At 48.3% G+C, this 14,303-nt stretch overlaps 1 protein-coding gene across 1 annotated transcript in view; it reads left to right on the forward strand.

Moving 5' to 3' along the window:
* Positions 1-1,979: 1,979 nt before the first annotated feature.
* LOC147722236 (C-C chemokine receptor type 8-like) overlaps positions 1,980-14,303 on the forward strand; it is a 47,997-nt gene continuing 35,673 nt past the window's right edge. The window contains exon 1 of the mRNA XM_086966814.1: positions 1,980-2,093. Within this exon, the coding sequence (XP_086822940.1) occupies positions 2,040-2,093 (54 nt within the window). The 5' untranslated portion in view covers positions 1,980-2,039. The remainder of the gene's footprint in view (positions 2,094-14,303) is intronic.

Genomic DNA, 14,303 nt, shown 5'->3' on the forward strand with positions numbered 1-14,303 from the left:
CTGCCTTGAATGGCTTTGTAAATAGAAAATGAAATGCAACTTGTGCTGCATTACATTACCTTTCACAGGGAGGACCTGGCTTGGCAGTTCGGTCTGGACATGGGGCACAGGGTCAAGACTGATTTGCATATGGCTGGGTCCAAACTGGGGTGTCGTAGTGGGCACAAGAACAATGGATTTAACCGAGATCTTTTGACTGGGGGAGAATGTTTGCATTGTCAGCATTACGTCCATGATTTGTTTGCTGTAATGCTTTTTGCCCTAAGTGGGATGGGTATGCCCAGACGTGGGTCTCTTGCTCACTTTGCCACTGTATTCAAGCTAGCCTGGCTGAAGAAGGGTGACATACCCTGAAACCGGTCCCAGGATGTTTGTTACCGGTCCAGGGAGGACCTGGCCTGGCAGTTCGGTCTGGACCGATCACATGAGGCACAGAGTCAAGACTGATGTGCATATGGCTGGTGACCTGATAGTTCGGTCTGGACCGTTCCCATGGCGCACAGAGTCAAGACTGATGTGCATATGGCTGGGTCCAAACTGGGGTGACGTAGTGGGCAAAAGAACGATCAATTTAACCCAGATCTTTTGACTGGGGGAGACTGTTTGCACTGTCAGCATTCCGTCCATCATTTGTTTGCTGCAACACCTTTTATTCTTGGAGTACAACCCATGCATATGCAATCATAGATTTACAAAGGTTTGTATACCTGGGATTGCACGAAATCTCTACACCTCCCAGAGGATGGCATAACAAGGAAAAAAACATTTTTTGCTCTTTTTTATTTCCTTTTTCAGTGTGTGTTGCTATCTGCAACACATATAGAATGAACAAATGCTTCAAGAGATTGCTTTCAAGCGGGAAGGTATGCCTTCCTGCACAGTAACAATTTTCCTTGTAACGCACGCACCCTTGCACCATGGTGCAAGGGTGCCTGCATAGGCACTAGGCTGTCTGAAGTGCACCAGATATGGTGCATTTCTGCTCTCTCCCTTTCACGAAAAGCAGCACAACAAGTTGCCTTGCTACACAGTATTGCGTAAAAGGTTGGAAAATATGCCCATAGTCTCTCAATACTCTTCTTGTCACCTGTCTCTGGCACTTGGAAGCTTATGGCTTTTGTGCTTTATTCATCACATGAAGATCATTTTAAAGCTTGCTGTAAGCCTAGCTCTAGCAAAACATTCTCTGTTGTCTACACTGTTAAACTCCAGTTTCACTCCTGCAAGGCACTTAACTCTGCTGAACGATCCTGATCTCCCTGATGTCATTTTTCAGATTCCTGGTTGCCTTGAATGTGTACAGATGCCACTTCTAATATTGAGCACATGGAGAATTGGATTCATCTATAATTCCTCGTCCAGCTCATTGAAATACTTACCTCCTGGCTTGTTAATTTCAGAACTAGCCAAAGAATTGATGTATTATTTGAGTTAAAAACTACTGCCACAATTCTTCTGGTGTGTCCTTCAAATCTTCTGACCTGATGATGATCCTTTTCTGATTCATTTCGCATTGCGGGTTGAAACTTCGACAACTTTCAAATGTGGACTGGTTTTAATTGAATGTGGATTGTGACACTCGTAAAATTAGTGTTTTTCATAACATCATACTATCCTTTTAGTCACATGTACATAGGAATGTATATAGCACCAGCACACCATTTATTCACCTTATCACTTTTCACTGCACCATCACCAGATAGATATTGCGATGATAATCTGCTGTAATAAAAAAATGCATTAAATGTATAAATAAGCCCTACCTGTAATAAGAGTTCTTGAAGAAACTATTGCTGTGTAAGTGAAGGGCTACACTTCCCCCGTGAGGACCATGTGTGCCTTCAATTTACACTGTAAGTGGCACAAGATGCTTTCGCGCTTGTGGCGTGACCACATCTTTTTTCATCTCAGAAAGCGATGCTCCACCTATATATTTTCGCACCTTTATTTTAGTACATCCTCAAGTCTGAGGCAATGTAAAGAAGGAGCTTGAAGGGCGTCTGTATATTTCAATCCTAGTCCTTCTCTGCGGGAGAAAAATGCAGACTGAAGAAAGCATAGCTGAGCCAGATGTTTCTTCTGGTTTGAAACATGTAAGTATGTGTGGAAAATATTTGTAACCTTTTTCTGCGACTGCTGCTAACTTATTAATTAATGAAGAATTGTTACTTCAGAGCAGCGCCTGCCAACACAGTCAAGAGGTTTTGTTTACGTGTGGCTTGTGGCAGCTGCATCCTGATATCTTGTAGCACTTCTTTAAAATATACATAGATTGGGCATGGCTTCTCACAGAGAGATAATATACTTTCATCTCATTATTTTAGCTATTTCGTGTATCCTTCAGCCTTCCAGGAACTGCTTCCATTTAAATGCATAAATGACTGCTTCACACCCAAAAAGTACACTCATCCACAGTTTGCCAACGACAATTTTTAGTTCCTAGATGCAGTCTATACATTAAGCAACTTTTTTACTACTTTTTTCCCATCACTGGCAAAGTTAAAAGCGCAGTTTTTAAAGAACAGGATTTTTGCATACAATACATGCAAACCACATTTGTGAATGCCTGTACTTAAATGCGTTGGCACGATATAGTCAGGCATACCTATTGGCTTTGTTAGTGCTTGTTTTATTGGTGACATGTGACATCTGAGTTTTTACAGTTAGAAATTGAATTAAAAAAACGTTCGCAATCTCACACATTTTCAGCTTGTCAATCACATTATGAAGGCGTGGGCGGTACCGGTGGCGCTTCACATCATGGAGGCGCAGTCAGCCTGTATCCTTGCGTGGCTGTCGGGCGGTAGGCGCGCGCTATTACATGGAAATCTCATCACATTTGCATGTGCCTTTATCCGCGGCTCAAACCTTGAAATGCAGTGAGGCTTATTTAAAGCCCCTTGCGCCGCGCAAGGGGAGTGTAAATAAGTCCAAGTGTGGTGTGCGCAGGATAGGGTTAATGTGTGTGGCTGGTATCTTTTCTACTGTAAGGCAAGTGTTGATTGTTGTCTATCAACAGTACAAGTGCACGTATATGTGTGTATATTTTTCGAAACATAATTCTATTGTGTTGCGTCTAAGAGAATGTGAGTAGGCTCGAGGGACCATCTGGAAAGATATTTGCACAAAAAGTGTCCAAAATACTTTTCTAATGAACGTGGAAGAGTTTGCAAGCAAACAGCATAGTGCTTGTTTTCAACCGCTGCGTTATTATTTAACAAATGAACACGTTTATCGTCGACGCTTTCATGACAGAAACCAAATATTGCTCAAATTATACCAGAAACCTTATATCGATTAGGTTGGACTTAAAGATCAGATATTTGATACTGGACCAAATGCATGTTCTTCCCGGATACCTGCCCGCCTCTGTGCATCCATGTACGAAGGCATGCCACAGAAATCCGCAGCTGGTAAGGCACACTTTGCATTCGGGGTTTGGCGTATTGCTAAGCTTCGTCCTGCCTGCACCTGCCACTTTGCTCTCTAAAACTGCACAGCTTCTCTTGTTGTTTTCACCAGTCTCCGTGTCAAGAGTGCACGTCTTGTTTATGTTATTATGTAAGAAAATTTTTCACCTTAATGCTTTCTTAAAATGGAGGCCCTTTCGTACGTTTCGTCGAATTTCTTCTCTCAGGTTTGTATGTTGTTTGGTCCTATTTTGTTCTATATATTTTTTTACTGAAGTTATCGATTGTTTAGTTTACAAGTGGTTTACGTATGTTATGTGAAAGTAAAATGAGTTAGGTGAATATCTTACTAGTATGTTGGATGCATGGATAGTATGCTGAAGGACCTTTAAAATTTAGTTCTGGACTTTGAGCCATACTGTTTTTTTTCCCCAAAATATATTCTATGGCCCACATTTCTCATTTTTTCTCGCAGCGGAACGCAACAAGGCACTTTTCTGTGCTGCGCTGCTTGAAAGGGAAATGGCTGGAATGCACCACATTTAACAGTATAAGGAGCATTCCTGTCCTTTCCCGGCACGGGTGCATTTTTGGCTGCCAGCAATAAGGCGGCACCATTGCTTCAGGGTGCAAGTGTGCCATGGGCATTTTCCTCTTTCTACCTATGCTGCAGAATGCAGCACACGTAGAAAGGGGGAAAAACAAGGAGAAATAAGGGTATTTCTCCCTGTTATGTCTCACCTTGAGAGGTGTAGCATTTTGACCACTAATGGTAAATCTAGGAATGCGCCAAAATCCATGGGTGGATGTGTGCACACACCCGATCTCCAACCAGGGAACGCCACCTTGTGGCAAAGTAACGTTAGGCAGCCATTTATCAAGCCACGCTCTTAGGTTTTGCGTTGCCCTTGAACGCCCTTTCATGGCACAAAGGGAGCACAAAAGGTGACACAAGACCTTGATAAATCTGGCCCTAAATATACAAACACAGAGGGAGTTTTGGTAAGCTGGCTCCATTTATTGGTCTGTTTATCATTCACATTTTACTTCCACACACAACTTCAGACAACATGGAGCAATGGGCCTGTACACTTTATTCCTTAGCTCCTTCCACTGAGTGACTGGGCACATTGTTAGCTTCCACCTAATAATAGTTCCTTTCTCTTCAGTATCAAAGGTGGTTCAAAGTGTGCTTTTTCATTTCATGCATTTTTTTATAATAACTTTAAATGTTGTCTATTTATTTTGCCTGTACTTGAATGCCCAGTTAGATGGTTCTCAGCCAGATTCATCAAAGTCGAATTCTGGGATTTCTAAATTGCGAGAAAATGCGAATCGCAATTTAGAAATCGCAGAACGGCATTCATGAACATTTGCGATTAAAAAATGCGATTCGCAACCGGCCGCTATCGCCGATTGCGAGCCCCCAGAATTCGGTAAATAATCGCAGAATCCACCGATACCCATGTTGAAATTGCAATTTCGCAATTACCGAAATCGCAAATAGCGATCTCGCTAACTGCGAGATCGCAAAAACGGGAAGTCGCATCCTGAGCACAGTGATGACATCACAACCAGGAAGTAGGCAGGTCCCACCCTCATTCAGCAGTGAGAGGCTGAAGTACAGGCAGCAGTGTCAGAGCTCCCCTCCAGTGTTCCTACAGGAGTACAGCAGGAGACTCCACAGTGGCAAGCATGTCACAGGATGCAGCAGGAGGTTCCACCAGTGGGAGAAAGCGCAAAATCAAGTTTTCAGAGCAGGAGCTAGAGCACCTCATAGAAGGAGTTTCAAAGGACCACAATCGCCTATTTGGCAAAGACTCCTGAAGGGTGCCAGAGGCCGACAAAAGGCGCATATGGCTGCGCATCCGCGCCAAAGTGAACTCCGTGGGGGTGACCCAGCGCTCGGTGGACGAGCTGAAAAAGCGCTGGTATAGAGGGCGGGCAAAGGAAAAGATTGCTGAGAGGCTGGGGGAGCAAGTGGCGACAGGTGGAGGGGAGCCCACTGTCCCACCGAACACACCACTGGAGGACCGAGTGGAGGAGACCATCAATCCACAGGCCTGCGTGGGTGTGACCCAGCTTGACTCCTCCCGACCCACTCAAGACACACCAGGTAAGTGCCATGCGACTGCGACCCCCCTGTCCCCTAACAATGTCCATGACTCCAGTGCATCCCATATCAAACCCCAATCATGCAGCCAAAGCAGACCACCATAGCACTATTGCATTGTGGGAGATGTAGTCTGCCCACAATTACCATCCTGTACCATTAAGCCTGACATGTCTAGTGAGAGTCAATCCTGCAGCGAGTCAGGGAATGGTAGTCTGCATGCATGTAGCAAGCCTAACTGTGTACGAACATGTCACTAATCAACGTCCACTTTACATCACAGGTGGCGCTGATGTCCCCAGCACAGACAGCGAGGCCCTGGTGATTGAGGACAACACAGAGGACACGGAGGGCGACACACATCATACCCCACAGCCCGGACCATCAGGGCAAGCTGTCACAACAGCGGTCATCCCACAACCCGCCCCTGTGGCCCGTGCCACCCCTGTGACAACAGGCGCTGCTATACCACCACGCGGCACACAGCCACCAGTGGGGCCTGCAACACCAGCAGCAGGTCGCCAACCAACCCGCCGCCCTGCGGCTGTGAGGAGCCAGACAAGCGGACTGGTCAGGGAGCCGCGCACCAACACATCCCGCGCTGGCAGGGGCAGAATCGTGCGTGCAGGTGGGCTCTCCATTGAGCGCAGGATGCTACGTGTGCACCAGACCCAGGCCCGACATCTAGCTGCCATCCACCTCCAACTGGACAAGACCGCATGTAATGTGGCACATATGTCTGACCGTATGGACAGGATGACAGCAGCTCTGGAGGCCAACACACAGGCAATGTCCAGCCAGGGGGATCTCAATCGCCGCAGACACCGCCAACTGTTGACCCGCCTGTCGGCGTACAGGTGGTCCAACCATATTATTGGGAACGCCACCTCCCAGCTCTCGCGACGCTCCCTGGCCATGCAGGTCCAAATGGTCCAGTGCTGCCAGGACGTCGCGAGAGCCCTGGAGAACATATCAACAGCCATGCAGGGCATGCAGGCTACCGCCCATGGCCAGGTAGGGGGGGCAGATGATACCAGTGAGGCTACATCAAGCCATAGCAGCCAGTCCCTACCACCGGTCGTAGCACCCCGCCGCAGCAGAAGGCCCTCTTCTGCCTCACGGCAGAATCAGGAGGAGGACGTTGAGAGGAGGTCAGGGGCAACTACCCGGAGGCGCCACTGAACTGTTGTGCATTACCATGAGGGCACATGCTGACGCAACAAGCATGTCCTACAGACTAATAGAGACATATGACGCAATATGTCATTCATTTCCCAGTTTTCAGAATGCCCAGTTTATTGTGCAGTAACAATTACTAAAAGTCTGAATAACGTAAAGTGACTCATGTCATTATTTATGTTGTCATGCCCGAGCTGAGTAATGGGCTTGGGGAGTTGGTGCTATAGAAATAGTTCATGCAGATTTGGTTGCGGCGCCTGTGTCCTTCTGCAGGATTCTCGCCGCGTGCGTGCCGCACATGTGCAGGTGGTCGATTGTCCCCTTCTGACTCACTGCCAGAGATGTCTACAGGTATCCTGCGCTTGGTAGCAATGTTGTGTAGGATAGCACACACGGCCACGATGCGGCAGCAGACCTCAGGCTCGTATTTGATGGCCCCACCAGTCTTGTGCAGTATGCAGAATCTGCTCTTCAAAAGGCCAAATGTCCTCTCAATGCAATTTCTTGTGCGTATGTGTGCTGCATTGTAACGCCGTTGCTGTGGTGTTGCAGGGTTGAGGTATGGGGTGAGGAGGTACTCACGGAGAGCGTAGCCACTGTCACCTGAATGATAGGAGCAGAGGGTGAGTGCCTGTGCCACGCAGCATCATTATCACATTGTACTGTTGTGTGGCATGTGTACTTATCCAGTAGGTGTCCTTCACCAAAGTCTCCCCTGGCCAGTTGTGTGTGAATGCCACTGTGCCGGAATATGAAGGAGTCATGTGTGCTCCCCGGGTACTGTGCCACTATGTCCGTGATGATTGTCTTTGCATTGCATACCATCTGGATATTGAGGGAGTGGTAGGACTTGCGGTTATGATACATGTATTCCGTTTGTGCTGGTGGGCAGATGTGGATGTGGGTACAGTCAATGCATCCTATGATGTGTGGGAATTGTGCTACATTGTAAAATTGCAGCTTGGTGTCATTCAAGTCCTGTTGGCTGGTGGGGAATGATATGTAGTGGTGTGGGCGGGTCAGCATGGCCTCCAGGAAACTCCTTAGGCAGCGGGACATGGTGGGCTAGGATATTTCCCCTGCAACAGCGACTATCCCCTGGAAGCTTCCGGAGGCCAGTAGGTGCAGGCTGCACATTACCTGCACATGGGTGGGAACGGCATTGGTCCTCCTTGTTGGGTGCTGCAGGAGGGGGTCTAGGCCCCGGATCAGCTTGATAATCATTGCCCCATTTAGCCGGTACTTGGCGTAGATTTGCTCCCTGGTTTGGCCCAGTAGGGTGACCCGCTGACGGAATATACGCTCCTGGATACGTCGTCTGTTCCGTGCTGCTCGCTGTAGCCTTCGCCGCCTGACCACCATGTAGAGTCCTGGAATTGTGTGAGTCCTCAGGCTCCAGCTGCATGTCCTTAAGTGTGTTTGGTCAAGCCAGCACCTGTTGGTAGTTTGCAAGAGTTTATTTTAGATGTGAAATTATTTTTTTTTACTGGTTACCACCTGGTTTGGGTTCTCCTTAATTTGCGCGTCGCAAAATGCGATTTTGTTTTTTTTCGTTCGCTATTTGTGATTTTTCATGAATTGTGATAGCGATTTATTTGCGATATCGGAGTTATATTCGCAGAATCCATGGTTTCTCGCTATTACAGATTCGCTAATGGACTTCTTCCTGGATTCTGCGAATGTATTTGCGATTTCGCAAAAAAATGTTTGCGATTTCGCTATTTTTGGATTTCTACTTTCTTGAATTCCTTTTCATCAAATTGCGATCGCAATTGCTTTTTCGCAGCTATTGCGATCACAATTTGGCTTCATGAATCTAGCTGTCAGTCCTTAAACTGCCTTCAAATTAGTAGGATTAAGACTATCACTAATTGTATGGGCAAAGAAATGGAAATATGAAGTCGAAGGGATCTTAAGTTCTTTGGCATGGGATGTGTTCACCATAGTAGAAAAAGGTGTTCACATACTTGCTAATTATAAATAGTAGGCTAAAGCAGTGATATAGGGGTTACATGTTTCATGTGTAGCATTGGATAAAAGAATAAGATGAGACCTTTAATGGGCTGAGATTAAGTAATTCGAGCGGCGAGTGACCAGTGGTCCTAATAAAGGGAATTAAATGTTTGGTTTACCTTTGTTCTGTTCTTCAGATCATACATTAGGTTGTGCCCTGCTCCTCTTTTTTCATATTGTGCTACCTCTTTTTGCACCCTTTGACTTGTGTTGGCTTCTGTTGATTTATGATCAGACCTTTCAATGAGTTGCTACTTGTTTTTATGTGCTCTGCTGCTCTTATTGCCTGATGTGCTCTTTAAGTCATTCTCATATCCCTTCTAGTGAATTATCGGCATCTAAACCTATTAGTAACTTAGTAATTGTCTGGCTCCTCTTTCATATAAACATTGCAGATAGTAATGAGGAGTCCCATAGATCAATAACCACAATTCTACTGTTAATTGCCCATTCCTTTCCTAAGGAGTGCCTACCGTCTATTAGGTGCCTTTCTTGCATCAGTTGTCCAATTTTTTCTTAATTTTACCCATGTTACAAATGGTGCACTCTTCATGTTAATGATTTATTTATTTACCGATAATCTTCATTACCCCAATATGTAGTCCTCCTCCTCTCAATCCGAACGGTATGAGGCAATCCTGCTTATGTAAGGAAGTTTTTTAAATTATCACTTGTGGAAGGCTTAAGCTAGTCCATTTTCTATGTTTACTACCCCCTCTATACATACTCCCCACCCCCTACGCTCAACCTGCATTTTCCTACATCTCTAATGGAAGTGGACAGGGTGTCGGGCCAGTTCCGCTCCTGATCACATGTGTGTGCAGGAGGGAGCAAGGCAGGAATATAGGAGTCTGAGCAAGGCAGAAGCGCGCTTTGCGTTCTAGTCGACTTGTGTGGGTCGTCCATCGTGCCCATCCATTCACTTACCTGATTTCTTTTCGGGTTGGTCGGTGTTGTGTCCACACTGGGGGAGTGTAGACAAGAATGAAGGGGCGTGACGGTCAGGGGCTTTGGGCCTAGCACATTAATAAATACAGGAGCCTTGTATGAGGTGTTACTGCACATAGCTGTCTCCGTCGCCAAGAGGCCGACGTGGACGTGCTCATGCCCTTCTATTAACTTGGCTAGTGCGTGTGTTCTACGTCATGACGTAGACACACCATCACATATCGCGACATTACATTCCTCCCCAACAACGTTTTAAACAACGTGACATTACACATTCTAGTCCACCAGGTGAAAAACTTCGATCGTCCTAGGGGACGGTCGTTCCCCGCATCTGCAGCAGGCCATTCAGGGAACAAAATAATTAATAAAGAACAGTCTCACATTACATAGCCACGTAGTCGTGATGAGGGTGCAGGGTTTCTCCTCAGGGTGTATTGGGATAGACCTCGACCAGAGAGAGCGGGATCAGCCTCCTCTGGAGCCTCTTCGGATTGAGGAGAGGAAGGCACAGCGGTGGAGTCAGGGCTCACCTCTGCCTCAGCTTCCCCGCCTCTGGAGAAGTGTGGCTCAGGGGTTAGAGGTGGCAGACCCGGAAGCTGAGATCGGTCCTGGACCAGGGTTCAATTCCCCGCCTCGGCGGGTCTTGGGCTAAAAAATTCCACGGACTCGATAATTCTCGTTCCGGTGCCTACTCGACTCATGGGTTCACACTCTGCGACTCTGGGCAATAGCTTGCTTAATCTCCACTACGGCCCCTCGCGGTGGAATGCCTGGCTTTCACCTTGTGGATACCCTGCTGGGGTTATCTCACAGGGGACTACCAGGACGGGTTTCCAAGGCAAGCGCCTTGATGCCTTCGGGTGATACGTGCGCTATATAAATCGCAATACATTTACATTTACATTTACACCGCTCAAGTCCAAATCACCACCGGGGGTTCTCGGGACGGCAGGAGCAAGGGATGTTGCCCCACAATCCACAGGCATCACAACAGGATCCATAGCTGTGGCAAGAAACCGTTTGAAGTGGGAGATGTTTCTAGTCACAGTCTCTCTGCCCCGCGCTGCCACAATTCAGGTGCCCTTGACGCTCGCCACAGTCCAGGGCAACTTCTCATATGGGAGTTGGAATTTACCTCCTTGGCATCGATTTTTCAGTAAGACCAAGTCACCAACCTTGATCAGGCTCTCTTGAGCATTACGGCGATGGCTCACTTGGGCATTGACTCTTTTCCACTTTGTGTTAATCCGGCAGTCATCAGGCTTTTCTGGTTGCCACTGGGGATGGTGAGGGATGGTGTCGGTGATGACCCAGCCCATCAGCAGGTGTGCAAGGGCCACCCCGGTAGTGGTGTGGGGTGTCTGTCGGTAGCTGCGCAGGAAGGTGAATATTGCGAACTCAATGGACAGTCCTTTGTCGTGAGCAATTCAGATGACTTTATTTAGAGTTCTCATCAACCGTTCGGCCTCCCCATTTGCTTGAGGCCAACGGAGCATGATTCTACGCTGTATTCCCAGACTGGTGAGGTATTCAGACAGTTCTTGCCCTTGAAACGGTGGTCCATTGTCAGTCCGTAGTTCCTTCATCAGACCATAAGTGGCCATTATTTTCTCCATTTTGGGTATCACTTCACTGGCACTGAGAGTCCCGACAATTTCTACTTCCGGGTATTTAGAATAGTCATCTACAGCCACTAAGGTATGCCGGCCATCAGGGAGACTGCCGAAATCCATGCTCACACAGGACCAGGGAGACTGCGGGCGCGGTTCTGTTATGATCGGGGCTGGGCGAGGGAGGTCTCCAGTGACTTGGCAGGCTGGGCAAGATCGGACCATGCTCTCCACTAGCTCATCCATGAGTGGGAACTACACTTTAGAGCGAAGACGGGATTTGGTCTTGACTATACCCTGGTGGCCAACATGGGCAAGCTGTACACATCTTGTGGTGAGCGCAGTGGGTATCACAAGACGGTGTCCTCATAGTAAACAACCTGTGGTTTCCTCAGTGAGCTCATCCTTCACATGATGTAGGCTTTCCATGATCCTCTGTGCAGGAATGGTCAGTATCCTCCAGTCCTCCTTGGCTTTGTGCCAATTTCCTTGCTGAAGAATTTTCTTGGCCCGCTGGAGACACTCATCCTGTGCCGTGGCTTCTATTAGGCTTTGCATCGACAAGGGGATGGGACAGGATCTCGCAGTGATGTATCGGACATATTCTTCCGTGTCCGCAGCGTCCTCTTTCTCCTTGTCAGTGGCTTCTCGAGGGTGTCTGGACAGATAGTCTGCCGGGTTGTGGGACCCTGGCTGATACTCCACCCGGCTGTTGTAGTCCTGCAGTTGGAGCATCCATTTTTCAATTCTTGGGGGAGGTTGAGTGGCCGTTCCCGCGAAGAGGGCCACCAATGGCTTTTGATCTGTCGTGACAGTGAGCGGTTTGCCATACACATAGAGTTGAAAGTGGCGACACCCCCAGTGGATGGCGATGGCCTCTTTCTCTATCTGGGAGTATCTTTGCTCGGTTGCGGTTAGGGACCGGCTTGCAAAAGCCACTGGTGTCCAATCTTCCTCTTGTCGACGCTTCTGTAGCAGGACCGCTCCCAGACCCACTGGGCCAGCGTCCACCGCAATTTGAATCATCTTCTCCGGATCAAAAAAAGCTAGTGTGGTTGCTTCCGAGAGGGCGTTCTTGATGTTTTTGAAGGCTTGTTCCTGGAGTGGGCCCCATTCCCACAGGACAGAGTCCTTTGTCAGCTCTCGGAGTGGCGCCGTGAGTGATGTCAAGTCCTTGATAAATCTACAGCAGTAGTTGGCCATCCCCAGAAAACTTCGGACCTCGGTCACACTGGCTGGGGCAACAGCGCACTGGATGGCACACACTTTTTCGGGATCTGGGTTGACGCCTTCCGTGGAAAACGTGTATCCAAAAAATTGTAGCTTGGTTCTCAAGAGCTCACACTTCTCCCGATGGAGCGTTAGACCAGCTTCACGCAGCTTTCTGAGCACTTGGGTGAGCCGGGCGTTGTGTTCGGGGAGAGATTTGGCGTGGACCATGATGTCATCACTGACGTTGATGACTCCAGGAATGTCAGCAATCAGCTCTTGTATGACATGTTGGAATACTTCAGCAGCGCTGGAAAATCTGAAGCTTAGTCGGGTGTAACGCCTCAGTCCCACGTGGGTCGAGAAGGTGGTTATGTTGCGTGATTCTTCTTCAAAGACCAGCTGATGATTCCCCAATCGTAAGTCAAGCTTGGAGAACCAGCAGGCTCCTGCCATCTCTCCAATGAGGTCATCAATGGTGGGGGTAATGTGTCGCTCACGCTTTATGGCGGCATTCGGAAGGCGCATGTCAACGCAGATGCTCACCGCTCCTGGCTGCTTGGGCTTTCGAGTGACTACAATGGGTGAAACCCATGGAGTGGGTCCTGTCACCTTTTCGATGATACCGGCAGCCTCCAATTTCCTCAGTTCCTGTTTCAGGTGGGGTCTCAAATGGAAGGCAATTCTTCGATGCCGTAGGGCCACCGGTTGGACCGTGGGATCTACATGCAGGTGTATTTCCTTCCCTTTGAATCGGCCAATCCCTTCGAATACTTCTGCAAACTCCTTCAGGAGATGTTGTATGGACTCTTGATGCACGCCGAAAGAGAAGGACACGATCCCCAGGTCCTCACCAGCACAGCATCCGAGGAGCATGCCTTGACCATCGTCTGTGACGTAGATATGGGTGTAGACTTTCTGGCTTCCATGCGTCACTGCTGTTCTAAATTGCCCTAGTATTTTCAGCGGAATGTCCTGTCCATATGCAAACACCACAATTGCAGAGGGCTGGAGCGGAGGTGTGGGTCGTAAGGTGCGGTGGAGGGCAGCTGCCATGATGTTAATGGTAGCCCCTGTGTCAACCACTGCCGTGATCTCTTGGTCCCCTACCTGGAGATGGCATTGAGGTAGACGTCGTGCTTTGCGGGCCACAGTCCCGATCATGTGGACCTTGTGCACTACCCTCTCTTCCTCCTCATCGTCGTCCATATCGCTTGGCGATTTGTCATCCTCTCTTACGGCGTTGACTCTTGGTCTTGGCTTGCGAAATTTCTTGGCTCTGCACACTTTTTCAAAATGATTGAACCGCCCACACCCTGAGCATCTCTTTCCTTTTGCGGGACAGTCCGCAGACGGATGGGGTGTTCCACCACAGTATCCACAGGTGGTGGCCACGTGGGCCTCTCCTGTTCCCTCTCAACGCAGGTTTGGTGGTGACTGCATTGACCGGTTCAGTCTTCACTGGTACCTGAAGGGCTGCCTCCATGTGGACTGCCCGGGCCTTGGATAGCTCTTTGGTGCGTCCAAGGGTCAGGATCTCGGCTAAGGACTTCCCCGATTCTTCAAGGATTCTTTCCCTGACCTTAGCGGAGGCACATCCTTGAATGATTTGCCCTCTTATCTCCTCCGTTTCATCCTGGAACCCACACGTTGAGGCCAGACTCTTCAGTCGGGCGTGGTAGGTGTCCAGGGATTCTTCCGGAAGTTGCCGGGCCTGGCAAAAGACAAATTTCTTGTAGTCCTGGTTGGCCATGGGCTCAAAGTGAGCATTTAGGGCATTTATTAAGGTGTGGTGATTCCTGGTTGGCCATGGGCTCAAAG

This window comes from Lissotriton vulgaris, chromosome 4_1 (assembly GCF_964263255.1).
Source record: "Lissotriton vulgaris chromosome 4_1, aLisVul1.2, whole genome shotgun sequence".
Lineage (NCBI taxonomy): Eukaryota > Metazoa > Chordata > Amphibia > Caudata > Salamandridae > Lissotriton > Lissotriton vulgaris.